Here is a 27,828-nt window from a genome sequence, read left to right on the forward strand (position 1 = left end):
ACAACTAGAGAATTAAAGAGGAAAGCACATTGAGTCTGGTAGAAGGGGCAGAGGCATGGAACAGGCTGGTCTGACACCCACGTGTTGTGTTATTCTAATCTGGAGTGATATCTTGGCTGTGGAGGCTTCCTGAGGAACAAGGGGTCCCAGGCCCATATCAGACCCCTGGGCTAGGGTTTCATAACTGGAAAGAGAAGTTCCTTTAACTTTGGACTGCAGAAACCAACAGGGATTGTGGCTGAATGAATGACACAGAGGCTGCTGCAGACCCAGGCAGTTCCTTTTAAAGGGCTGGCACACAACCTCACATGCTCTGAGCTCCAGCACTAGAGCAACGGTTTAGGAGAATTCAGGGACATATAGGGAGGAGCTGGATTGTTTGGCATCTGAACAAGAATTCCGGGATTGTTTCTCCCAGACAAAGGTGCTCATAGGTGTCATTGTTCCTATGCTGAGACCTCCTCCATCGCTGAGCTGACTGACAGCCATATCTGAGTTTCTATCAGCATGACTCATAGCTACCTCTGCCCTGTAGATTCCCTGAGACACTGCCCCATCCAATTTGCAGCCCCACCCAAGCTGTTTGCAGCTGCTTTTCCATGTGAATGGCCTGTCCTACTTCAGGCTTCAGACTTTTCTAAAATCTCACAAACATTGCGAGCATCACTGTGCTTCATACCTATAAGAGGCCCAAGACCTGGGACTAGCAGCAGCCTGCCTTGCTTCACAGCTTGGCCTTACCTGGATATTTCCAAGCCCAACATAAAATGCAGCCATCTGCAGATTGCTCTGTAGCTCCTATCAAATGGCCCCAGGCAATGACTGACTTTGCACCTCCTGAGAGACCTCAGAGCTAGTGTAATGGTGGACAGCTTCAGACCCTACCAGATTACAACTCTACACGTGCACAAGTGACACACTCAAGGGGCTGACTCAGTGAGCACCAAAGCCCCATTGAAGCAAGTCCTGTTCCATAGGCTTGTTTTCTGCACAGCAGCTCCTCCACTATAGTTTCAGCTCGTCCTAACAGCCAGTTAGCATGAGGTCAACTCCTCCCAGTGACGCCAACAGCAATCAAGGCTCAACTACAAGACTGTGCACAGAGCCCACACAGGTCCACCTAGAATGCCCAGCTCAGATGACTAGGGAGACTGAGCCACTGGGCCTTACAGGACACCTATTATATAAAGTTACTCTTCCAATTCCAGGAGACATAGCAGCTCTACCTAATACATAGAAACACACGGGGATGCAACGAAAATGCAGAGACAAAGAAACATGTCACAAATGAAAGAACAGAAGAAATCGCCAGAAAAAAGAACTAAATGAAATGCAAGCAAGCAAACTGTTAAATAACAGAGTTCAAAACAATGTTTATAAGGATGCTCAAGTATCTTAATGAGAGCTTCAAGGGATTTAGTGAGAATTTCAAAGATATGAAAAAGGACCAGCAGAAATTAATCATACACTAATTGAAATAAAGAATAATTTACAGAGATTCACCAGTAGAGTAGAAGATTCCAAGTATCAAATCAAGGATTTGGAATATGAGGGGGGAAAAAAACACCCAATCAGAAGAGCCAAAAGAAAAAAGAATATAAAAATAAGAAGATATTGTAAGGAGCCTCTGGGATAATTTCAAGGGTACCAACATTTGCATTATGGGGGTGCCAGAAGGAGAAGAGAGAGAACAAGTTATTGAAAACCTATTTGAAGAAATAATGACAGGAAACTTCCCCTACCTGGTGAAAGAAATAGATTTACAAGTTCAGGGGGCCCTGAGAGTCACAAACAAGAGGAGCCCAACAAATGTATTGGTGAGGATGCCCTCTTGGTGGGAATGCAGACTCGTGCAGCCACTGTGGAAGACAGTATGGTCTTCCAAAAAAATAAAAATGGAACTGCCATAAGACCCAGTGATTTATGGGAATATATCTGAAGAAACCTGAGATATTGATTCAATGGAAAATATGTACATTCCAGTATTATTTCTAGCTAGTGACCTGGTGCGCAAAATCACGTGGCCCCACTCACCCACGTGTGCCTCACCCACCCACCTGCCACTCTGCCTTGACACCCTAACCTCACCACCCAGAGCTTTAGGAATAAGGCATGTCTCCAAGCCCAGCTGGTGCTCCCTGTCGTTCTTGCCACACGATTTCATCATGCTTCCTCCCTGTTCAAAACATGTTTATATTTAAAGAATGTGCAATTTGTACAAGAATATACAATTACTATAGCGGAGGACCCCCGCCCCCATAATGTTCACAGACAACATTATGGTGATTACCATAGAGCAGTGTTTCCCAAAGTGTGGCACGCGTACCCCCAGGGGTACGGGAAGAGTTTGGTGGGGGTATGCGTTGCACTGGAGTTTGGTGGGGATATGCACTGCACCGTGCTTAGCTGCGCCTAATTCTACGTTCTCATGAGTACGAGGGGTACTCAGAGTTACGAAAATTATAGAAGGGGTACACATATGTCAAAAGTTTGGGAAACACTGCCATAGAGGAAGGGGGTGGGGGGAAGAGAGGAATGGGAGAAGGTAGAGGAGGATAAAGGAGAGGTAAAAGGTGAAGGAAGGAGTCTTGACTTTGGGTGATGAACACACAATACAATATACAGATATGTATTATAAAATTGTACATCTGAAATCTATATAGTTTTAGTAACCAATGTCACCCAAGTAAATTGAATGAAATTTTTAAAAAGTTAAAGAGAGGAGAGCATTTATTTAAAGATGGGAAGAAAGGTTGCCTTGGAAAACAAATATTCAGGCGGCCAAAGGGGACAGGGTCGTCTGTGTCTAAACCTCAGGAGAAGGTGCTGTCAGAATTCAGTGAACAGTTAGAGGAGCTAATTGTTATTTTGAGGCTGGCAAGACGCCAAGGTGGTGAAAGGGCTATGCTGGCTGGCTCTTGGGTAAGGGCTACAGCTGTTGGTTTTCTCTCTTGGGAATGAAGCATAGTTGTATTATTTATTAATTGAGTGGCTCCTTGTGTGGCAGGCTCACTGGAGCCCCGCTCACATAGCCGCTGTGTTCCAGCTGCCTGCCCTCAGTAAGTGCTGCGAGCTCAGTGCCCTGGTTCTGTGCCCATTCCCCTTGGCTGCTCTGTGGTGCCATTAGCCATGTACAATCGCCTTTGCTGGGCCCTAAACTGTACACAGGACTTCCGATTTCTCGCTGCTGTATGGCTAGAAATGTACTTTGCAGATGTATGAAGTGCATGTATGAAGTGCCCAAGAAGCAGCTGTCATATATGTGGATCAGTGATGTAGCACGTCTGGGATGCTCCTGTGAAGAGATGCTTCGGGGCCAGCAGCAGGTGGCTGTGAGGGCAGAGGACAGATCTGGAGGGGCCAAATCTGCTGGCCACATAATTTCAAAGCTCAGGAGGAGAACATAATAGAGTTCTAAAGAAGGCAATGATAGTGTTGTGTACTTCTTAAGACACTGTGTTCCTCCCCAAAGGCGTTATAAGAGAAAATTAGGTTATTTATGGCTGTTAAAGGTCTGAATCTTGTTTTCCCAATGCCCCAAACAACTTAGGTTTTAAGTGAGTTACAGTGAAAGGAAGATGAACATGCAAGTTCTCAGGGGTCATTAGTAGCTAATTGTCATCTTTCTTAATTACATTTTTAATTCACATTATTTCTTATTTCATTGCTGACTACAAGAAAAACTTTGTATCCTCACTTGCTCAGCAAAAGTGGAGGGAGCACTGAGCGGGTGCTGCCCCCCCCAGGGGCCTGGGCACAGAGAGGGTGAGTCCCACCACCCTCAGGCTCAGTGGGCCGTGGAGGCCGCACCCGAGGAGGGAAAACACTTTAAATGACGATCAGTTTCTGGTCCTTTGATAAAGAAATGGTAATCTTAGAGACCCTGCAGATTCAGTAAGACTGAAAGTTTCTTAAGTTTCACCTAGGAGGTGGTGTAGGCGTTTGGAGGAGGCACCTCAACTCATGGGTGAACAGCATATAAAACGATTATCTATAAATTTAGTTATGTCTGTCCTGTGACTCAAGCCTGATGTCTTTAAAAGCTGATATAAGTTCTAATAAAAATAAGTATCACCTTGCATCATATCCCCCATGTAAGTGTTCTGGTGGAAATCCACTTCAGCAAGAATGGGTTGAAAAGACTAAGCCATGGAAAGCAGAACAGGACCCAAATCCACAAGTCCCTCACCTGGGTCTTAGTTATCATCTGTCCTACTAGTTTCTGAAGCACTGCCGCCATGAATCGTCACCTCCTGCCTCTGGGATTGAAGCGGAGGAAATGACCCAGTGGCCACGTGAAAACCCATACGAACCCCCGAAGTGGTTTGTGCTCCACTAGCTTTAGGGACCATGATATTCCTTTCTGGAAGGCAAGAAAGGTAGTTACTTTTTTTTAAACCTGTCAAAACATTTTTGAAGACACGTATAAATCGCCATGGTATGAAGCATATGTCCTCAAGGATATTTGAATTTAACCATTTTAACTTTCTAATTGTTTGTTGCAACCTTAACTTTCAGGTTGTAACCAGCAACCTTAAAATAACATTAATTGGTGGCCAAGGGAAAGAAAACACCTTCCCTGCATAGTGTGTGATGACCCAAATTCCACCGTCACATTTCCAACCTGGCTGATGGGACAGTCCCCGGCAGAATGGTTTCTCTGACTCGTGTTTGTTTCTTTAAATCTGAGCACATTCACAAAGCAGGGGAGCTAACCTCAACTTGCCACAGTCCTGCATTTCCTGTTTTAACCTGGTCACACCGACTACCTGCCCAACCTTGTAGTCAGTTAGCATTGCCTCAGAATAAGGCGTGTCTCCAAGCCCAGCTGATGCTGCCTGTCGATCTTACAACAATTTCATCATGCTTCCTCCCTGCTCAAAACATGTTTTATTTCAAGAATATGAAATTTGTACAAGAATATACAATTACAGAGTGGAGGACCCCCGCCCCCATAAATGCTCTGTAAATGTATAATTGCAGTGGCATTAAGTGCAGAAAATCCAGGCTGCTTCCAACCTCGGGTTATAGGCTTAGGGAGCTTTGCAGTGACCCAGGTGCCCCTTGGTACACGAGTGGATAAATAAAGTATGATGTGCGTGTATGCAGTGGAAGGTGGGTCAGCCTTGAAAAAGCAGATCATGACGTGCTGAGCACGGCTGGGCCTTGAGAACATCAGCCTGGCATTGGGGGCTGGTGAAAAGGTGAAGGATGAAGCAAAGAGAAACCCCATAGACACAGACAACAGCATGCGGTCACCAGAGGGATAGGGTGGGAGAGGTAGAAGAGGGCAAAGCGGGGATAAGTGGTGATGGGAGGAGACTTGACATGGGGTGGTGAACACAGCACAATGTTCAGATGATGCTTTATGGACACTTGTACACCTGAAACCTATGAAATTTAATTAGACAATTCCCCACAATACGATAAAATAAAAACAACGAACACAAAAGAAATTAGCCAGTCACAAAAAGACAAATTGGTACAATTCTATTTACGTGTGCGTATGGATAGTGAAGTCCTAGTGACGGAAGGTGATTGGTGGTTCTCAGGCAGGGAGTGGGGAGAATGGGCAATTACTACGCATCAGGTATGGACTTTCAGTTTTGCTGGATGGAATGTTCTGGAGCTTGGTTGCACAAAAATGTAAATATCCTTGATAATATGGAACTGTATACCCACAAATGGCTGAGCCCATGAATTTTATGGTGTGTGTGTTTTTAAAAAGGGAAGGCTTTAAAGCAGCTGAGATAAGATCTTATATGTTTATGCACCAGCAGTCCTTTCTCTCATGTCCTTTATCTTCATTGTAAACCACTGCTTACGCGGTGCCTGCTGAGCGCCGCCGGGTGGAGGCTGTGCCCGTGCAGGGCCTGCTGCGGGGTCCAGACAGGCAGCAAGCATCTCCGGGACTCGCCGATGGCTTAGAAAAACCATAAAAGTACAAAACACAGTCAAGAGTGTGTTGCTTACCAGCTCACTCAAATAAAATCTAAAGTTTGGACTTTAAAAAAAATAAACACTAAATAAATGAAATTTTAAAGACCCTTTGAAAAAATAATGGAGGATTGTCTCAACACTCGAAGCGGGACCAGCCATTGTACATTGACACAAAGCCGGACACTATAAAAGAAAAGAGTGGCATCGCTATCAACTTTCCATGTGGCAGAAGTGACAACAATACGGACAAAAGATAAAGGAGAAAAGTACTTGCAATTGATATGAGATAATGAGGTAATTTCTTTCATGTAAAAACACCTTCATGTAAAGTAATAAGAAAAAGAGTAAAATTTCAACAGAAAAAATGGGCAGAATTCACAGAAAAGGAAATACGAATGTCTCCTAAGCTCATAGCACAATACCACATTCCCTCCTTAATAAGAGACATTCCAGTTAAAGCTGCGTGTGGGAGACACTTTGCCCATGGCACACTGGGCACTCCTGGGAGCTGGTGGCTGTGGTTAGGACACTCTGAGGAGCCAGTTTGTGGGAGGGGAATTAGTGGCAGCTCTTACCAAAAACAACTTATGATAGTCTTTTATTATTAAAATGCCCACATTCCTCTTTGTTCCAATTCCAACAAGTTTCCCTACAGGTGTTTAATCACCCTTATGATGTACATGCAAATACAGGTGAGGAGGCATTTGGAGGAATGTCAACTATTGGAAGCCAAGGAGCCATTAGTAAGGAGCCACGTTAAAGGAGTTATGATACATCCACACAATGAGCATTATGCAGCCATTTCAGAGAATAAGATCGCTCTGTTTGTGTTGCTGATGACGGCTCTTTAAAATCTATTAAAGACAGAAGGTATAGACCCCAATTTTTTTTTCCTCCCGTAAAAACAAAGAGGAAGGAATGTGCCTGTTGGCATGTGCATAGAATCCAGCATGGCACCCACAGGTCAGGTGGCTGTGGGCCGGTATGGTGGGAGCTGAGGTCAGAGCAGGAGATGCTGCCCAGGGCAGAGAGAGGGGAAGAGATACCCCAGCTTTGTTCCCCCCCTCCCCCCCCCACCTCCTGGCTCCCACTGCTGCCTCCCATTGCTGGGCTGAGCTCAAGAGCCTTGGACACTCATCCTGCTAGAGCCATCTCCCCCGATGTACAGAGGAGAGGGGGGAAGCCACCTGTGTTTCTGAGGACAAATGACGCAGGGCTGGGACCACCAGCAAAACTGCAGCAAAGTGGACGCCACGGCCAGGAATGAGCCCAAGCCCAGAGGGACTGGTGGCTGCCACTCATGTGGTTCTAGCCTTGCTGTGAGGTGTCCCCAGGCTGTGCACGCGCAGGCGTGAGCTCTCCAGGTAGTATGCCCATTCCTGTGGTCCCCGGGCACTGGTGCCAGGGTGCTGAGACTCAGCGGTGCAGACATCCTGGTTGAGAAGCATGAATGAGGGGGTGGACTCAGACAGAGTGCGGGGCCTGAAGTCGGCGCCACCACTGGGAAATGGGACTTCTGCTCTCTGGCCTGCCCGTGGGCGCGCTGTTTGCAGCTGAATGGCGCTGCTCACTCACGATGGCTCTGGCTCCATCTTCCTTTCTTGCAGGAGTTTGCCTTAGACTCTCAGCAATTGTTCCAGATTATAAATTTGAATTGAGGAATATAATAACTCTCTAATTCCAGCATAATTAGGAAAACCTAGTTCTTATAAGCTCTCAAAGTCATGTTTACCTTTCACTTAAATGGAGCTTGTTTGTATTAACAATTGCAGATCACACTGTAGCATAGCTGGGCTAATAGGAGCGTGGTAATTTCAGAGAGATTACCGGCGTTTTAGGCCAGACTGGAAACATGTTGTTGTCTTGATAATGGGCTTTTCTGGTGTCTGGAGGAACGTGAGCAATTTCTTCTAATGAATAGCAGCAGAGATGAAAATACTATGCTTTTCTGTTTTCCCCTTCAGAAAACCCAACTGGAAATAAAGACAGAGCATGTCATGTTTCAGGTGTCATTAGTCCAGCAGAATAAGCATTCTTCTCCTGCTTCGAGTAATTTCTTTTCACTTGATCACATTTAGGCCGCCGATGAAATTAAGAAGCTGTACAACCTCTTCCTGAAGATTGATGCCACGCAGGTGGAAGTGAACCCCTTTGGTGAGACTCCGGAAGGACAAGGTAAAATAAATAAATAAGAGAAAACAAATGAATGTAATTATTCCCGCCGACAGTAAATTTAATTCTACAAAGGACTGCCGCGGCAGCTTTGCATTAATTTTTCCCGGTGATTTGATTTCTGCTGTCGTTTCGAATGCTCCCATGATGCAGCTGCACATTTCAGCCCTCGAGTTTGTTGGCAGCCAAGTGCCACGCCTCAGAGGAGGCTGCCCTTTGTTTTATCTAGAAACAGCCATCCGCCAGCAGTCCTTGCTTCTGAGGCCCGTCACGGTGGCCAGGAAATGGTGGAAACAGGAGCCACTGCACTGGGTGTAAAACACGTACCCGCTTTAGGACCCGCTGGAAGCTTAGCAGTTGACCTCAGTCTGCATAGAGTCACCTGTGTGCCCGCTGGGTTTGCACCATCATGGTGCCATCCTGGTGCCTCGCCATCCAGCTTTTCCCCGACTTGATTTTGAGCTTCTGCTTCCAGTGGGAGAAGGAGGCGTTTTTGTGGGGATGGTTTTTCTTATCCATCAGGTACTTGTGGAGTATAAGCAACTGTTACATCTCCGCACCCCCACCCCTGCACTTTGTCCAACAAGTTCTTACTGAGTCCCTCGCCAGAGCTCATGTCTGTGTGTGCTTAGGGTCAGGGATGGTTAGTGAGTAGGTGGATGGCATGGTGACACCAGAAAGTGACTTCCATGAACCTGGTCTTTTTAGTACCTTTCACCCCCAGTGTCATGTGTGCTGCTGAGAATGCCGTGGACAGTCCGTAAATTGGTCTTTGCCACTGGGAAGGTAAATGAGGTGATCTGTTATGTTCAAATACAACCAAGTTGTAGACCAAGATGGACGTGTGTGTGTGTGTGTGTGTGTGTGTGTGTGTGTGTGTGTGTGTTTTCATGCTTTAATTCAGAGCTGTCTGCTGCAGGTTTTACTCTCTCTGAACACAAGGTCAAAGGAGACAAAGTGAATACCCCTTCCCATCTCCCTCTTTCCTGTACCCCTTAAATTATGTCAAGGGGATGGCCGAATGTCAGAGACCTGACTTGTTTGCGTTTGCTCTGGGCCCTAGGCCAGAGGGGAGGTCATGAGGTCACTGGGCAGAAGCTCCCCAGAAGGCCTAGAACCTTGCCATCCCCCACCTCGCGCCCTGCAAGGTGCTATCCATGCCCCTGAGCCGATGGTGTTTGGGAAGGGTGCTCAGTGGCTCTTACTTTGCAGAGGGACCTGGGTTCTGCCATGTCCTGATTGCAGATCTAGGCTGGGCTCGTGGTTGTTTTTCCCTGTCTTCTTTTCTAATCCAAAAGGGTAACTTGTGTTTGGTAAGTCGCCGCTGTCAGACACAAATCATGCCAGTTCCCGACACTCATAACATTCATTCCTCTTCTCAGGCACAGCAGCAGTTCAGGAAGGGCAGAGAAACATCTTCATCTTTTTTCTATTTTTTTTTTTTTTTTAACATTTCAAATTAAGATAGGCAAAAAGTTCATGTTTAGGAAGTCACTGAAAAGAATGTATTTCATAGTTTTCACAAATGACCACCATATAAAAATCTGTGCTAGGTCATTTATAAACAAACTTCCTTATTCATAAATAATTTTTACATTTCATCTGACTGTGAAGTCATTAGTACATCATATAGTCCAGGGGTGGCGAATGTCCAGCCCATGGACCATACAGTCATTTGGTCTGGTCCTGCCAAGGCATGGGGGTGAGTTAATTAAATGTTTGACAAAATAGAGCAGGCTAATTTTGTATGGCCCACAAATATCCAATATTTGATGTTACAAATATTCAAATGGCCTTTGGGGGAAAAAAAGTTCCCCACCCCTGACTAAAGACAGTACCGGAAGGAGGAAAAACTCTTTTGAAATTTTATGTCAAGCACTATGATAAACTTTTACTTATATTATTTTTGTATTACTTGCAGCAACCCTGCAAAGTCAGAAATGTTTTCCTATTTTATGGAGGGTTGAAAAAGTCATGTGACTTCCCCATGAGTAATTAATACTGGGATTCGAACCCATGTCTCAGTACAGTGTGTCTGTGGATTTTGATATGCCATACGGACTTATAGACTTGCCTTTTTTTTCTTTTTCCCTCTTAAACTATTAAGTTGCTTTCATCTGACAGATCGCGAAGTAGTCCCAGTTTGGGACTATCAGTCAAAATTCACGCTGTACTCAGTGGCTGATAATTAGTCCACAAAATGAAAGAGAAGGAAGTTCAATATAAGCTCTTAAATGTCATATATTGCTTTTCAAACTGGTATGCACACGAAACCTGGTTACTTCATATTTTAAAAAATGGAAATTCAAGCCTTTGGGAAGAGGTCTGTCACAGCCGGTTCTGGCAGGGACGGGCTGTGAGAACCCTTTCCTAGGGGGCATTATAAAACTGTGTGACATCCGAAGGTTTCTTTTCCATTATTAAGAGAAAGAAACATTATTGAGCTTGTTTGAAGGGCTCATCATAACGTAAATTTTGTGTGTAGAGTTCATTGAAACGTAAGTCTCATGTGCTATTTTAAGAGCAAAATTATCTTTAGCTATTTGTTCATTGTACCATAAACGTCCAGCTACTGGATTTAATCACAATTAAATGAGTGAGTTGGTTTATAACCCTAATGAGCAGTAGTCAAATTAAACCCAATTAGCAAACGGTGATTAATGACCAAATGTACAAATTGATCTTCATCACTGTCCCAGGCCCCTAAAGCAGTCCTTTATTTAGGGGCTGTAAAAGCAATCATTTATATCTGAGCAATATTGATAATCTTAATATTTAATTTTTTCATTTAGATCAGTAATAGCAGAACACATAACCTTGCACATGGTATAGGAGAAAGGCAGTTTCTTGATGGAAAAAGGGACCAGAATGACTTAACATATTGAAATGAAAGTAAACTATTTGTTAGAGAGAAGGAACTTAACTGTTTTCCTTGCTTATCTGATTGCAGTGCCAGGATTAATTCATTCAACTGTGAATGAATTTGCGTTATTATTATTTATCTACTTATCCATACTTTCATTTATTTCATTTGGAAGCCACTGAGATTTTGCCTCTAATTTCATTTGTTCCCACTTTCAGCCAGATCTGCTTGCACACAGGCACCTTTCTTTGGTGTCTGTACTGTTTCTCAATGGGGAAGGTGGCCATTTGTCCCCTAGGGGACCTTTGGCAATGTCTAAATACTTTTTAAATTGAGATGTAATTGACATAACAGCACTAGTATATTAGTTTCAGGTGTACAGCGTGTGATTTTATTTGATCACTGCAGTGAGTCTCGTTGACATTCATTTTTGTTTGTCACTAACTGGGGTGCAGTGAGTGGAGGCCAGAGATGTCGCTGCACATCCTGTAATGCTCAGCACACCTCCCAACAGAAAGGATCCCGCCCAACAAGTCACCGTCCCCACAGGAAGAATACCGGCCTAGGGCGTTTTCGTCAGCTGGAGCACATCCATTCACCAAATTAGAAGAATGAAATCCAGTGTAGACAGTGACTGTCTGGCCAGAGGACATGAGAATAAGGCTGGCTTAAAGTTAACGGGAACATCAACTCTCTTTCTTGCTTCAAGTTAATTTCCCTAAATAACAACCCCGGTGCTCTGTGTTAGCAAGTGCCCATGTTGTCGGTGGGTGTTTCTGTTTCTGTCTTTATACACCAGACTTCTATTTTCAAGAACATTTTTAGTTCTACCTATCCTCACCCCCTCCCCTCCCTCCTCATGTCTATTTTCTCTTTCCACAGCAAATGAAATAAAAAGTTCTAAAAAATATACAACTCTTGGAACATCAGTATTTACTGGAAAGAGGGGCCAGTTGGAAACTGGCAGCCTGTAAGGGCCCATTTCCATAGCACCTCACGGTTACTCATCACAGATCCAGCGCAGTGCCTCGCTCGAAGACAGATTACTTTTCAAACTAATGATGACAGTCTTACTTCCTGCTGTTGTGTTGCCTTTATGTGTGAGTTTCCCCTCCAAAAGGTCCTTTTCTCTTGTTTGATTCCATGGCACATTCTTCTGCTGCACCTCCAGGGTCAGAGGCGGCTAACGGCCAGTCCTTTGTTCACGGAGGTGGTGGAATTAGCAGCTCGCAGAACCTTAACACCCACGGCTGAACAAAACCCTGTGACCAAGAGCGGTTCCCCTTCATAGCAGTTCAGAAGGAAACTCATTTGTATAATCTATCAGGCATGTAACAATGTGCTCTTGATGGCGAAAATTGTTTCATAAATATTAATAGGTGTGTTTTTCACCCACTTTGTACACAGGATGGCCTTTGTTCAAGTTGAATTTTCTAAGGAATTGTGGTTTTATTATTGTGACATTGAAAGTCTTAATGTCTTAGCCAAGCTGAGCTCCTCCCAAAGTACGTTTTACCATAGCTTGTTGTTATATTAAATGAAAAAGCTAAGGTTTGAGCAAGCAAGTTTATTTTATTGCCCTGCGGTTGACATGGACATCAATCTGTTTTGAACACTTCAGGCCTAACGTGTACCTGGAAAGGTCTTACAGGGGGAATAAGCATCCAAGAGTCAATCAATAATCAGGGATTAATCTACTTGTGTGCCAGCTGCAAGGGCTATTTTGTTTGTTTCTTTATTTTCAAGCCAGCAGGACGCACTTTTCTAAGTTTCCCCTTCACCACAATGGACGTGCTAGCTGGGGCCACGGTGTCAGTGTCGGAGCAGGGGACCGATGTGAGGAGACTGCCGTGGTTGGCAGGGACAGCCCACCTGCCCCTGCGAAGGGCTGGCTGCCATCTCCGTTGCAGGGCTCTCAGGACAGCGGCAGCAGGGAGACGTGGGTGAACTGATGTGGCTGTGGGTCCAGTAAAACCCCGTTTACAGAAACTGGCGTAAGCTGCCCTGAGGGGCACACTGGCCTCCTGACTTGGATGTACCGATCTGTAGCCTCTGTAGCCATCTGCACAGGTGGTGTGTGATTTGAGGCTCGAGAGAGGCAACTCTTTCATCCTCGTCCTTTAAGAGAAAAAGAACTTCTCTGTCAGGTACAAAGCCTTCATGCAATGCCCACCATTAAAACCCTTCCTGTGGGAAAAGGCTTCATAGTGAAGAAAGGTCATCTAAAACAGAGTGCCACCCACAAAGCCCGCGTCTTTCTGGGAGGCCGGGAGTGAGAGGCGCAGGGCTCCCTCAGACACAGCCTTGAACCGTGAGGGTGGCATCGTACTAAAAACCACTGGCAAACTGTATTCATGTGAACTCCTGAGCATCAGCTTATACTTATTCTAGACAAAGGCTGGCACTGTAAGGGAGTGGACAAAGTACGGTCATGTGGAGTGAGAGGAAGAGAGGAGAACCCTCAGGGCTGGGCCGCGGGACCCTCCAGGGGTGGGAAAGCTCTGCACAGGGAGAGGACAGGGGCCGAGGGCCCGCTGTGTGTGTGGCCGAGTGCCTCGCCTGCCCCTCTCCTCCCAGTGCAGCTGGAGCCTCTGCTCCCCGTTTGTAAGCCAGGCCTCTGGGCCTAAGGTGATCGGCGGCCCGGCTAGGCTGGGCCAGAGCAAGATTCACACAGACGGTGCCTTTGATGCTGGAGCACATACATCTTTGTTTCTCTCTCTAGAGATCCTTTTTATCCCAGTCATCACCTTCAATTCCTGGCAAAGCTCTAAAGGTCCCCCAGGGTGGCCCCAAAGAGTGAGCACATTTCCGAACTTGGTGCTGCATCAGAGCACAGGGCAAGCATCCCAAGCCTGAGCTCAGACACTCGGCGGGCCGCCTTCCGCACGCCCATCCATATCCCTCAATCACGTTCCTCGCGGTGCCTGTGAGTGCTGTCTTGTGCGGGGCCAAGAGCAGCCGGGACTTACGATGATTTACTAGTTTATTGATCTTGACCAAGAATTCTTTTATGTGAAACTCTCCACTTAGGAAGTCAATTTGGTCGCCTTTGCCCATTCATTTCAAAGGTGTCAATTACAAGTAGTCTTGCCAATGAGTAATGGAGGAGCTACAGTTACTAATAAATTAATTAAAATGTATTTATAAACCCGGTGGTAAGCCAAGAATGAAGTTGCTTTCCTATTGATTATTGCACCAGTCATTAGCTGCCGAGAAAATGCCATTGTAGCAAGCGGAGAGCACCGGCCAATTCCTTGTAATTAGTTGCAGGGTTCCACCACTAAGATTCCAGTGTGTGGGACAGGGAGTGCTCCTTGGCCCCATGTGCTCACAGCCTGTGGGAAATGTGGTGGGACGTTTTGTGGCAAGACCACAGGCTCCAGCAGACATTAACTTCCACACAGGACTCTCTTCTCAGTCGGGGCTATTCTAAGTAACGTGTGGTTTTGACTTTTACTTATGCCGAGTGTTCTTCGATGTTCAGATGCCAGATCTGCACAGGCTTGTTGAGCCTCTGGGGAAACCGCCTCCTGGGCTCCTTAACCCCAGATGTCACAGTGTAACATCTGGAAAGAAAGTGTTTTCTTACCAGAGAAAGCAAGTGGGATTCACAGACTAGAGTCATTGCTTTTGATTGAAATATGCCAGGGTGGTTGTTTCCCCTTTAAGAGTTAGGTCTGCCATGCTGGAGAAGAATAGCACCTGCTCGGAGTCCTCTGCCCATCCATATTCCAAGTACACTAGAGGAGGGTGATGATGGAATGGCATCACAGACAGCTAATTTCCACCCTAAAGGCTGCAAGTAAAGACATCAGGCCCCGGAAGCCAGTGCACCACCCCACCCCACCCCACCGTGCTCCCCGCTGACTGTACGTACAGAGGATCTCCTGTCAATCAAGGAATGCGCTCAGTCCATCCTCGCCCTGAGGGAGAGTCACTGTGTCCACTGAGAGCGCTAAGAGCCTAACCGGCACCGGGGGCAGAGACGGCGCTGCCGATGGCGCCTGTCAGCCTTCTTTACGTCTGACCAGCTGGGTCTCTCAGTGCTTTACAACTGGAATCCAGAGAGTCATGTCCTGCACACATCAGGGTGGTGGTTGATGGAACGCACGTTAGCCGGCCCCAAGTGAGTGTTTCAGCTGTCTAAGGAATATTTCCGTTTTCTAAATAAGAAAATGAGGCCCAGAGAGGAAGTAGTTATTATTATTATTTTTAAATCAAGGCTACAGTTAGTTAAGGATTATAAAAAAAAAAAAACAAAAACTATTGATTCTGACCCAGTGTTCTTTTCACTACACCTCTCAGAAATATTGGTGAGGATACAGGTTAAATAAAAATCTCGCTTTGCATCCTTAGAAGAAGGACAAAGGACCACAGCAGGATTAGGGGTTATTGTCTGGTGTCTTTGCATAAGAGGAAAAGGTGGCAATTAGTGATTAATTACTAAAAACATAGCTATAGCATGAACAGCCCATCAAAGCTACACGTAGCTGGCAGGCTTAGCTTTTAGTGGTGATAGCAACTTACATTGCTATTTGATTGAACAGAGACCAGCAGACACAAATGCCTGTGCTCTTTGTTAGAAGTAAGTCCTTGGAACAGGAACCATTTGTCTTGGTAGCTCTGAAGTTTAAATTCGGGGCAGGAAGCTGCAGTAGTTGGTTCCGTCTGTACCATGAGATAGGGCAACAGTGGTTTTTTGTTTGTTTGTTTGTTTGTTTGTTTTTCCCTGTGCTAACCAACCTTGAGAATGTAATATGTAGATCCTAAAGAGACATCGTGTGTTCCTTTTTCTAGTTGTCTGTTTTGATGCCAAGATAAACTTTGATGACAACGCAGAATTCCGACAAAAGGAGATATTCGCCATGGATGACGGATCAGAAAACGAGCCCATTGAAAACGAAGCTGCTAAATACGACCTCAAATACATAGGACTGGACGGGAACATCGCCTGCTTTGGTGAGCACTCGGTTCTGGCAGAAGGATGCCTTGTGGGTTTTTGCAGAATTTAGGAACTCCTGATTTCTGACATTTTATTTCCTAACAGCAAGTAACCATAAGAGATTTTTCTACCCAAGAATCTTAGGAGACAATTCGTTTTCTTCCCAAAGTAGATTTTGGTCGATGGTCCCTGGTGTAAAGTAGGGCTTCGTCTCTGGCACCTGCGACATTTCAGGCGGGGAATTCCTCGCTGGCTGTGGGCTGGCCTGCACATTGCAAGGGGTTCAGCAGTTCCTGGCCACTAGCACCTCCACTTGTCACCACCAAAGTATCTCCAAACACGGCGGAATGTCTTCGGAAGGGCGGGATACCCTCCCCTCCCCCGGGAGAAGCCCTGTTTCAAAGTTAAACTTCGCTTTTTACTAAGCCTTTGCTGCTCTGGCTAATTTGTAGGAACTATTCTGAAATTTGGGTTCAAGTTAAACTACTTGCACAGAGGAAGTAGAAGAGAATATATACTTGACTCATTATGCTCAAGTTTCAACTTCTGTGATAAATAAATGATAAATTGTTTAATTCATTATACCACTTTGGTAATAAAACAATTGATTTTATCATAATTATCTAAATTTGTGAAAATGGCTTATTCAATTGAAATAAGAAAGGGTCTATAGAGGCAGCATAACTTTTGTCATTGTCCACAGCTTATAGTACTGAGATTTATAGACTTCTGTGTTATGGTGGGACCGATTTATTACACTGGAAACTGAGTTCTTAATCTTAATGAAATTTGAATAAAGAAGATTTATAGCTCATTAAACCAACAGCATCATTATATTCAGAACTAGATAGGCCTCATCCAGCAGTTTGCTGTTCAATACAATGAAAATGACATCCAGTTACAACCGGCACCCAGAGTCTTCCTTTGATTGGAGCAATAACTCTCAGGTACATCCTCCCCACCCTCCTGCTCTTGGTCAGCTAATGAGCTCAGTGTTGTAGGCATTTAGGAGGGAGAGAGAGGAAATGCGGGGGAGAACAAATTCAGCAGGTCCTTTGTAGCCTCTGTAAGCGTGTGCGTGGTTTGACAAAGTTAGCCTAGCACATTTCAAATTACTTTCAGATCCTAGATAAACCATTTTTATTTTAGTTGACCCATAATTAATTAAATTAGTCACAGTTCAGTTGTCTGGGGAATTCAAGGGTCAGGAAAAAGTGAAGGGTACTTTATCTTGAGAGTTTCTGCTGAGTTCAGGAGATTTTTATTATTTTTTTATTTTTATTTTTTTTTACTTTCTAACCTGAGGAAAATAACTTCGTACAATTAAGCATAAGGAACAACAGAAGTACATTGATCAATAAAACTTAATTCTGGAAAATAAGAATTTCTGTGTTAAAACTCATTACTTGGTTTTTAAAGAAAAGCTGCGAAGATGCTAGCACATCTTGGCTCCAATTTGAATGGTCAGGTTGCTGGAGAACATTTGTTATATTATTTTGAAAAAGGAACAGGGGCTCATTTGTCTTCTGGCTTCCTCAGGTAACGTATACTCATGCTTGGTTGCACTCTGTAGGAAAATGTGGGGAGCCCTCTTGCAGCTGAAGGCCGTGGTTCAACCCAAGAGGGTGCCACATTCCAGGGACCGTATTCTCAGCTAACAAAACTAGAAGAATTCCATTCTTTACTCTTAAAGGATTTAAAAAGAATATGATCCTGGCTGTGTAGCTCAGAGGATAGAGTGTTGGCCCAAGGATAGAAGGGTCTCGGCTTCCACTCCAGGCCACGGGCACGTACCTGGGTTGCAGGTTCAATCTCTGGCCCCTGTAGGGTGCTTATGGGAGGAAACGAATCAATGTGTCTTTCTCACATTGCTCTTTCTCTTCCTCTCTTTCTTCTCTCCCCTCCTTCCCTTCCTCTCTCTCTAAAAATCAATGGAAAAAATATCCTTGAGTGAGGATTAACAAAATAAAAAAACATAACAAAACGTAATTCATAGGCCCTACTTACTTTTCACAGCTTTTTTCTCTTTTCCAATTTCTTGAAATACACTTTCCAGAACCTAAAACTCCCGCCTCTATTACTAACTAGCCTAAATTGATAACTGACTTCACCTCTTCCCTCCTTTCCTTTTCCGGATTGACATAACTTCCTGATAGATCCATCTCCCCACCCCCAGGCCTTTTTTGGTTGTTCTTTGTGTGCACATCTTCTGATTCCTTATCCTAAAAACCTATGAACTTATGCAGTTGGGTAGAATTTCAAAGACAGAAGTTGGCCCGTCATGATAGGGTTCTCTCTTGTAACTGTGTGGAGGGGAAACATTTCTGTGCCGTTTCGTTTTACTAAACTGATCTTGTCTTGTGTGCTGCTTGCATTGCACAGTGAATGGTGCTGGCCTCGCCATGGCTACTTGTGATATCATTTTCCTGAATGGTGGGAAGCCAGCCAACTTCTTGGATCTTGGAGGAGGCGTACAGGAATCTCAAGTCTATCAAGCCTTCAAATTGCTCACAGCTGATCCTAAGGTAACGCTCTTGGGTGGAGGTTGCATAACGTTCTGGTTTCTCACCATCAAGAGCAGCCTTGTTCCTGCTGCAAGGGGTTAGCATGCAGCCCAGATGCAAACCCTGTCTTACACGCCATTGACATACACGGTGTTTAACTCTCTTGGGGTGAAAGTCTTATAAGTGCCCCAGGATCTTATTTCAGAGGCTGTGCTTTAAGAGCTCTGGGAGGTGGCAGGAAATAAAATGGGTGTAGTGCCCTGAACAGTGAAATGTGGGCTGGCGTGAAACATCGTTTGGGTAATTTACAAAGAAGCAATTAGCTCTGTACTTCTATGACTTAAAGAAGACTGGGTGTTGAAGACTGGGTGTTGGATTTCTTTCATAAGATGCTGATGTAGAATCATGTGCTTGGAGACAGAATGAAAGGATAGGATTATATTATATTAGAAGCCCAATGCATGGATTCTTGCACCAGTGGGGTCCCTCAGCTTGGCCTTCAGGATCAGGCTGAAACCAGCTCTCTGACATCCCCTGAAGGGGTCCCAGATTGCGAGAAGGCGCAGATCAGGCCGAGGGACCCCACCTGTGCATGAGCAGGGCCAGGGAGGGATGTAGGAGGTTGGCCAGCTGGGGAGGGATCACAGTAGGACTCCAGGGTGTGTCAGGCCATCTCACTCATTCCTGATTGGCCAGACCCCAGCAGCAAGCTAACCTACTGGTCGGAGTGTCTGCCACCTGGTGATCAGTGCATGTCCTAGCGAGCAGTTGAGTGGCCTTAGCATATCATTAGCATATTACACTTTTATTGTTTGAATGGATAACTGGATGACCAGATACTTACCATATTCGGCTTTTGTTATATAGAACATTACTTGAAAATAATGACCTCATTGTCTTCTGCATGTTTTCTATTTTTCATCTCTGACAGTTGCATGTGTTACAGTTTATAATATATGCTCTTAATAGCAAATGATATTGCTTTCTGTGCAGCTTGTCTTAACTAGAATGTAGCTGTCACACCCAGGTACACAGTAGATGCTCAGTTAACGTTTAATCAGTCTAAATACCAGTATGTCTTCCTCCATTGGAACTACTCAGCTGTCTATGATAACAAGGTTTAGGTGGATATTTATTATGTGGACAAGACTAAAATTCATTAGTGTATCATCTCATGCTTTTTTTTTTTTTTAAATATATTTTATTGATTTTTAACAGAGAGAAAGGGAGAGATAGAGAGCTAGAAACGTCGATGAGAGAGAAACATCGACCAGCTGCCTCTTGCACACCCCCTACCGGGGATGTGCCCGCAACCAAGGTACATGCCCTTGACCGGAATCGAACCTGGGACCTTTCAGTCCGCAGACCGACGCTCTACCGCTGAGCCAAACCGGCTTCGGCTCATCTCATGCTTTTAACAGTTCTGTGGGGTAGTGTATATGCCACAACCATTTGATTTTATATTTTGAGAGTCATTATTTTGATGCTGTTAGCTTATCTAATATATCCTGCTGTTCTTGAGACATATGAGAAAAATAGGAAATCTGAACCTATCACCAAGAAAATCATAAATGAAACCAATACCAGATTTTTTTAAAAAAGAAATGTAGTCTGAACTTAATGTGGAAACCTCTCATTCATAAATATAATGACACCAGGCCGGTATATGTCAGTGGTTGAGCGTCAGCCTATGAACCAGTGGGTCACGGTTTGATTCCTGATCAGGACACATGCCTGAGTTGTGGGCTTGATCCAATCAAGCAAGAGACAGCCAGTCTATGATTCTCTGTCATCACTAATGTTTTTATCTCTCCCTCTTCCTTCCTCTCTGAAATCAATAAAAATATATTTAAAAAATATATAATGGCAATAGCCTTTTTGGTTTCAATGTTTAAAATTTTGTCTTATATTATTAGTACAGTATGCTTGTCTGTGTTCATTATGACTTGGGTAGTTGGTAACCTCCTTTTGCTAAGACTTTTCCTTCTGACTTACAAGCCAGTGGAAAGGTTTTATCAGCTGCTGCTGCTCATTCCGCCAGGCCGTTGAGGAATGGGCATGTCCCTGAGGTCAGGTCACCCAGCCAGGAAGGAAGGGTTGTGGTTGACTTTTTTGTTTATATAAGCGCCTTGTTTTCATTAAGTCAGGACATCATCAGTGGCTGCCTACTTATTTATTAATTCATGTAGCCCTTCTTGCTATTCTTTCATAAGGGAAGAATCATTTTCTTCCCAGTGATTTTTAGACCAATTGAAATCTGTGAATAGTATGGACATAACACACAGCGCTTAAGGCTGCTGAACCACAAAGGACCCAGAGGGCAGGCAACTGTAACAACATACTGAACTTTTATTCTGCTGAAACTCAGTAAAGAATAACCGAGAACCATCAAAGGATTACATATGCCAGGACAATCATTGCATTTAAAAATTTATGTATTTCGCCCTAGCTGGTTTGGCTCAGTGGATAGAGCATTGGCCTGTGGACTAAAGAGTCCTGGCTTCCATTTCCAGTCAAGGGCACGTACCTTGTTGTAGGCTTCTTCCCCGTCCGGGCCCTGGTCAGGGCACATGCAGGAGACAGCCAATCCATGTGTTTCTCTCACATAGATATTTCTCTGTGTCTTTCCCTCTCTCATCCACTCTCTAAAAACCAATGGAAAACATCATCGGGTGAGGATTATATATATATATATATATATATATATATATATACACACACTGAATTTTAATTCTGTAAAAATATTAGGAGGGAATGAAAAATCACTTGCAGAGCCATTTTTAAAAAACTCTCTCTCCAAAAATGTTGACTTTACCTTATGGAGTATTTTCCAATGCTTGCAGTGTTTGAGCTTGTTTGAGATTAGCTGTCATGTTAGGTGGAGAAAGGTGTGGGAGTTATTTTTCTCATGCTATATCAGGAAAATGAATGCAGACCTCATCGCACAGTACATTTTCCAAAAATTGAAATTTCAAAGCCAGTTAAAAAGCAGGGGTATGCAATGGTATTTTCAACCCTGGCATTGTTTCACCGGCTGCAGAGAACGGGCTGGGAAGCACTGCCGCCGCATTGATTGGCTTCTGCAGGGAAGCTGGCCCGGCCTGGCAGCCGCTCTTTCCCCCGAGCCCCGTGCTGCCCAGAAGGAGGTTCCCATGAGCCCAGACCTAATTATTTCAAAGGCATTGATTTTCCTACTAGTTGAGTGCTCTGAAAGTCAAAATTTCAAAATATCTGTTGTTGTTCAACTTAAGTCAGCTGATACTAACAAGTACTTGTTAGCTATATATATGAGTTAGTTCTATTGGTCAAATAATAAACATCATCATTTAAGAAAAACATGATGGATTGACATATATTCCACTCCTGAGGTCAGCCACGAGCTGGAACTTACATTTGTCTTGCTTGACTATTAGCCCAGATGCTGATTCTCGAAGGAACCTAGGGCAGGTGCCTTGATGAGCAGGGTGTTACTTGTCGGTGATCCATGTGGAATAGAGTTTCCTCCATTGGACTGTATCCAAGGGTCTTTCATGACAGCCCACTTACTGAATTAGATTCACATCAGGGTGTTATGCATATTTTATAATTCTCGTATTTTTCAGCTGGGCTGGAGATGAGAGGAAGGTAATGGAGTTTGTTCTGCTGGTGGTAAAACAGGTCTTATCTTTCCTTCATCGTTTTTAACTTACAGAAGTCATAGAGTGAAAAGAATGTAAGACGGGAAGGGTAAGTAGAGTTTTGCAGTAATCTGTAAAGAATTTGAGCACATTTAAGGAAAAACTATAAGGAATGCTATCCTTAGGTTTTTTTTTTTCCTAAATGATGCTTTGGCTTTTATTTCTACTTTTAAACTTAGAATTCAGGAGGTGTAGAAAATGGGTTGCAACAACATCTGGAGTATGTACAAGATTTTGCATAAATGAATAAAACGCAGAGACAGTTGACAGGAATCTTAATAGTAACCGCAGCTCTTTGGGCCACAGTGAAGCAGATCCGTTGCCCTCCGGGGCCTGGCTCTGCAGAGCAGTGAGGTTTCATTCCAATTAGGGCTGTGGACGTGTTATTTAACTTCTGTGGGCCTTGGTTTCCTCAGAAAATGGAGAGCATCCCAGTACCTTCTGCCTTAGCGGTGGTTTTATTACATGAATTGAGATAAACACATATATTTTCCACTTAGTGGGGTGATAATTTCATATGATGGTATCATTTAAAAATTTGATGATCTTTTTATTAAAGTGTAACCTACATATAGAACAGAATAAAGATCATTTTAGTATGTATCAATAGCTTAGTGAATTATCGCCAAGTGCACATACCTCTCTATCTGCCAGTCAGATCAAGAAAGAAAATATGATCAGTATTAGGAACTGAGAGTCTGTGTCTCCCCAAATTCATATGTTGAAATCCCACCCCCCAATATGGTGTTGAGAGGTGGGTCTTGAGGAGCTAATTAGATCATGCAGGTAGAGTCCTCATGAATGTGATTAGCACCCCTGTAAGAGGGACCCCGGGGGGCTCCCAGTAAGTCCTCTGTGTGCCAGGAAGTGTTTCACTAGACACTGAACTGTTGGTGCCTTGATTTTGAAATTCCTAGTCTTCAGAATTGTGAGGAATTGTTGTTTAAGCCGCTCAGTCTATGGTAGTTTTAGATAGAAGCCTGAACAGTCTAGGACAGTGGTTGGCAAACTCATTAGTCAACAGAGCCAAATATCAACAGGACAACGATTGAAATTTCTTTTGAGAGCCAACTTTTTTAAACTTAAACTTCTTCTAACGCCACTTCTTCAAAATAGACCCGCCCAGGCCGTGGTATTTTGTGGAAGAGCCACACTCAAGGGGCCTAAGAGCCGCATGTGGCTTGTGAGCCACGGTTTGCCGACCACAGTCTAGGTCTAGGACAACCTCCCTCAGAAACCCTTATGTTCCTCAGCTCCCAGAGTCCTACCCAGCTTTCTCCCCCAAAAGAACCACTATCCCAAATTCTGATATTGTCCACTAATTTGCCTGGTTTGAGCTTCATGTATGGAATCACATGGTATATACTCGCATGTTTGCCATCTTCCCCTGAGCTGGGTCTGTAAGACCCCTCACACCGGGTGTTGCCCTGGCGGCTCAATCCTTTCCCCGCAGCATTCTCCTGTGCGGCTCTCCAGCCTTTCTCACCCTCTTCCCTTGGGAGGCTGCTGTGTCATTCTCAGTTTTGACGGTTACGATGAAGGTTGCTCATTGTCCTTTGGAGCACATTTCTGTGGACACACGCTTGGAGCTCAGATTTCCAGGTCACAGGATGTGCATGTGTTCCGCAGGCATCGCTGCTGCCACACGCTTCTCCAGGTGCACCAGGGCACCAGCACGTCCGGGTTCCGGCTCTGCCTCCGCCAGCACTCCCTGGGAGTCAGTCCGTCTCTCAGTTTGCGTCGTTCTGATAAGTGGTGGTTGTGTCTCATTGTGGTTTTAATTAATTAGCCTTTCTCGAATGACTAATGAGCTTGAACACCTTTTCATATGTTTACTAGCTACTTGGATATACCGGTTAAAGTCCTGTCACCTCGTCTGAGGTAGATATGGAAATAATACCCCAAAGTATTGTTTCAAGAATCAACTGTGGTAATATATGTGCAAGTTCTTGGTAAAACCTTTCTAAAGCACAATAAAAACTTGATTTTGTGTCATATATATATATTTGAAAGTGAAAGGAAAAGAGATAGAAACATCACTGATGAGAGAGAATCATTGATTGGCTGCCTTCTGCACGCCCCCTGCTGGGGATGGAGCCCACAACCCGGCCATGGGCCCTGACCTCCCCTTTCATCAGTGGCCGCTCAACCACCGAGCCACCCCAGCCAGGCTGTGCTGTATATTTTGAATATTTGAATCCATGTTCATGTCTGACAGTGGGATTGGAATTGCTGTGATGGAATACGTGCTCCTCCACAAAACAAGAAGGTGTCTGAAGCAGGTATGCTGCCACCAGTGCTGTTTGGAATTGACGGACTGTGTAAGCATTCAGGGGCTTGCAGTCATTCTCTGTTCAGATAAGCAGCCAGAAAATAGTTTAACGAAGGGAGGATTAGTTCGTGTGTAAAAGAACCACAGCCACCAAAGCTGGTTTGGCTCAGTGGTAGAGCGTAGGTCTGCGGACTGACAGGTCCCGGGTTCGATTCCGATCAAGGGCATGTACGTTGGCTGCGGGCACATCCCCAGTGGGGGATGTGCAGGAGATGGCAGTCGATGTTTCTCTCTCATCGACGTTTCTGGCTATCTCTCTCCCTTCTTCTCTGTAAAAAATCAATAAAATAAATATTAAAAAAAAGAAAAAAAGAACCACAGCCTGTCACGTGGCATCCATTTGAGAAGAGGCCAGTTCTGTGACAGATGCTTCCAGTGCCCTTCGAAGCTGAGGGAAGTGAAGCTGCAGACCCCCTCCAGGGTCAAGTCCGTGTAGCTGCCCACAGTCATAGTACGTGTCCTGGGTCTCGCCTGTGCTGAGCGCCCACACATTGTTAATTATCAGACATTTAGAGTGTATTTAAATACAAACTCAGTGCCCTTTTTTTTCTTATGTACATGCTTATATCAGTGACATAAAACAAATCTCATTTCATTACATACCACATGTATTTGCTAACATACCTTATCTGCCAGGGAATGTTATTTTGGGGGGTAATAGAATTCTTGAGGGATTCAAATGCCCAACACTTTACACAGCATGAGCATTATTTTTGAAACAACTGCCCTGAACCCCTATTTTTACAGGCCTGTTTGAAAATAAATTTACTTTCCCATAGAGCTGAAAAGGTTAAAAGTCCAGGCAGCCATCCTCAGTGGTGACAGTCCACCTCTGAGTCCAGTGTGGGGAGTAAGTGATTCCCGCCATGAGCATGTGCGTGCCACTGGGCCGCCTGCACTGGTGTGGGGGCTCCGGGCACGGGCTGGAGGGTGGTACCCGGCCGCCGCTCACTTCTCCTTTCTCTGCGGTGCTTTTCCTACGGCCATCAGCTCATAAAAGCTGACTCTGGTTCCTGGCCTCATGTCCAGTTTACCCAAATTTCCAGGAATGTCTGGCTCTCCATGCCCAGCTCACACTCATTCCATCTCACCTGCCAGTACTTCCCCCAGAGCGGGTCCTGGCAGAGGCCCCAGTTCCGTGTCTTAGCCTCGGTCAGTGTGTCTGAGGGCTACCCGTCTCCCAGGTGTCCCTAATGCAGCTCTCCAAATCCGTTTTCATGCTTCCTGTTGACATGCTGGCAGAAATAAATAGAAAATAAGGTTTCTACTATTTGCTCTGCTTCTCAAAATTCAAATTTTAACATGCTTTATTTTGTCTCAAGGTAAGTGATTTAAAGAATTTAACAGACTTTGGGTATTTTAGTAAATTTATTATTAGTCCCAACATGCTCAGTAATTGATTATAGATTCTATATGGCAGGCCTTTTAAACTATTAAAGAGAAACGGACCACTAATGCCCTCTGTGTTGGAAATCGTATAATTATTAGAAGTGTTAGTATTTGTTTTTTTCTCCTAATGTGACTTCAATGAGAGAGCTAGTGCTTAATTCAGCTTTGAACGGCGAAGGCCTGTGCTCCCAGCGGTGAGCCTGGTTTGGCGGGGGGAGGGCCAGGGGCTGAGGACTTTGCCGACACTGACTCCTCTCCTCCTCCTCCTCTGCCCTGTCCCCACCCATGGCCAGAGATCCTGGGATTATGAATAACTTGTTGGAAATGAGGAACGTGTCCATGTGAGCATTCCGAAGAAATTGGCATGGCTCAGAGCAGTTTGCTAGGCAGTTTTTGTGTGTGTGGTAGGGTATCTTAATAAACAGAATCCCTTTTCCCTAATTATTAAAGTAGGAAAGCATAAAACATAGAAAAAAAAAAAAATCAAATTGTATATGCACTCACTGTTAAAATGAATGCAGAGAATGGCATTTTGACAAAACTAGTATCAGTGTAATCGACATTGGTGTGGAGTCCGCCCTCCCCGGGCTGTGCCTCCTGCTGCCCTGCGTGGTCTCTGACCTTCAGGGCTGGAGAGTGTGTGCTATGTGGCTGTTTACATTCATGTAACTAGTCCTCTGGTAATTAGTAATGCGTAACTAGTCCTTTGGTATTTGGTAATGAGAGTGTTTTCAGTTAAAATGATGCTGCAGTGAGCCTCCTTATGCTACTACCTGCCATACGACAACGTGAGATAAATGCTGGGATAGGAGGTGGCATGTTCCTCTAGTTATCACTGAGACCTTTAGTGCTGTCCAAGGAAGGCTTTCGAGAATTGAAGGAATTTTATTGTAACCTAATGTGCATTTTTCAACCAGTGTTCTTAGTATGGTTGAGCCTCTTTATTCCCTGATTCCACATTTGCAGAGTTGCCTGTGTGCTACAATTTATTTGTAACCCAGATCAGTACTCCCGTTGCTTTCTGGTCGTCCTGGGGCGGGGGAGGGGGGGAGCCAGGACGGGGTGGGGGGGCCGGTGGGGGCTGAGGCCAGGGACAATTCCCTTCTCCATGTGCTCCCAGCTGCCTGGGGCCAGGCTGCGCGCTCCCCGCCTTCAGCGTTCATGTTCCAAGCAGGCGTCATGGTTGCCTGGGACAGGGCCGCCTGGCAGGGACCACAGACTGGAAATGGACTTGTCCCTAGGGTCAAGGAAGCAATGGAGGGAGGACCTCTGCAGAGAGCGGCCTGAGGTCCTGTCCAGCAGCCAGACGCAGAGCTGGGGGAGAGGAGGCTATTGGGGAACATGGTGAGAGTGGGGAGGGGTCTCCTCTGAGAGCAGCAGGTGGGTAGGAACCAGCGAGAGTGCAAACAAGAAGGCAGTTCCCAGACCATAAGCAGGGAATTCACACAGAGCATCCTGTGAGCTGGGTCCTAAGGAGACTGGAGGCCCAGGCGGGTAATGAAGGAAGGAACTCAGCCACAGGTACAGTCTGTGTCTAACAAGAGGTTGACGAGGCTCATCCCACAGCAAGACTGACTATGGAGGGTTCCAAGCTTGTTGGGGAGCAGCCCCTCAAAGGAAGTCAGGACTCTTTCTTCAACAACAGAATGACTGAGCCAGAAAGAAAGCCATTCAGAACCTCAGCCATGCCATAACCAGCTTGGCTCAGTGGATAGAGCGTCAGCCTGCCAACTGAAGGGTCCAAGGTTCGATTCTAGTCAAGGGCATGAACCTAGGTTGCGGGCATATCCCCAGTGGGAGGTGTGCAGGAGGCAGCTGATGGATGTTTCTCTCCCATTGATGTTTCTCACTCTTAATCCTCTCTCTTCCTCTCTGTAAAAAAAATCAATAAAATATATTAAAAACAAAACAAAGCAAAAAAACAAAAATACCCAAACCTCAGCTAAGTGAGAGTGTCATCTGCGTGTGGAGGCGCCAGGCCTTCCCAGGCACTGAGGGTGAAGCAGCGA

At 45.0% G+C, this 27,828-nt stretch overlaps 1 protein-coding gene across 2 annotated transcripts in view; it reads left to right on the forward strand.

Annotated features, from left to right (window-relative positions):
* SUCLG2 (succinate-CoA ligase GDP-forming subunit beta) overlaps positions 1–27,828 on the forward strand; it is a 208,714-nt gene that overhangs the window by 115,849 nt on the left and 65,037 nt on the right. For both annotated transcript variants that reach the window (XM_084901839.1, XM_084901838.1), the window contains exons 7-9: positions 8,019–8,115; positions 15,773–15,934; positions 18,300–18,442. In XM_084901839.1, coding sequence (XP_084757965.1) covers positions 8,019–8,115; positions 15,773–15,934; positions 18,300–18,442 — 402 coding nt within the window. The remainder of the gene's footprint in view (positions 1–8,018; positions 8,116–15,772; positions 15,935–18,299; positions 18,443–27,828) is intronic.

Source organism: Pipistrellus hanaki (genome assembly GCF_964339955.1).
Source record: "Pipistrellus hanaki genome assembly, chromosome: 13".
NCBI classification, from domain to species: domain Eukaryota; kingdom Metazoa; phylum Chordata; class Mammalia; order Chiroptera; family Vespertilionidae; genus Pipistrellus; species Pipistrellus hanaki.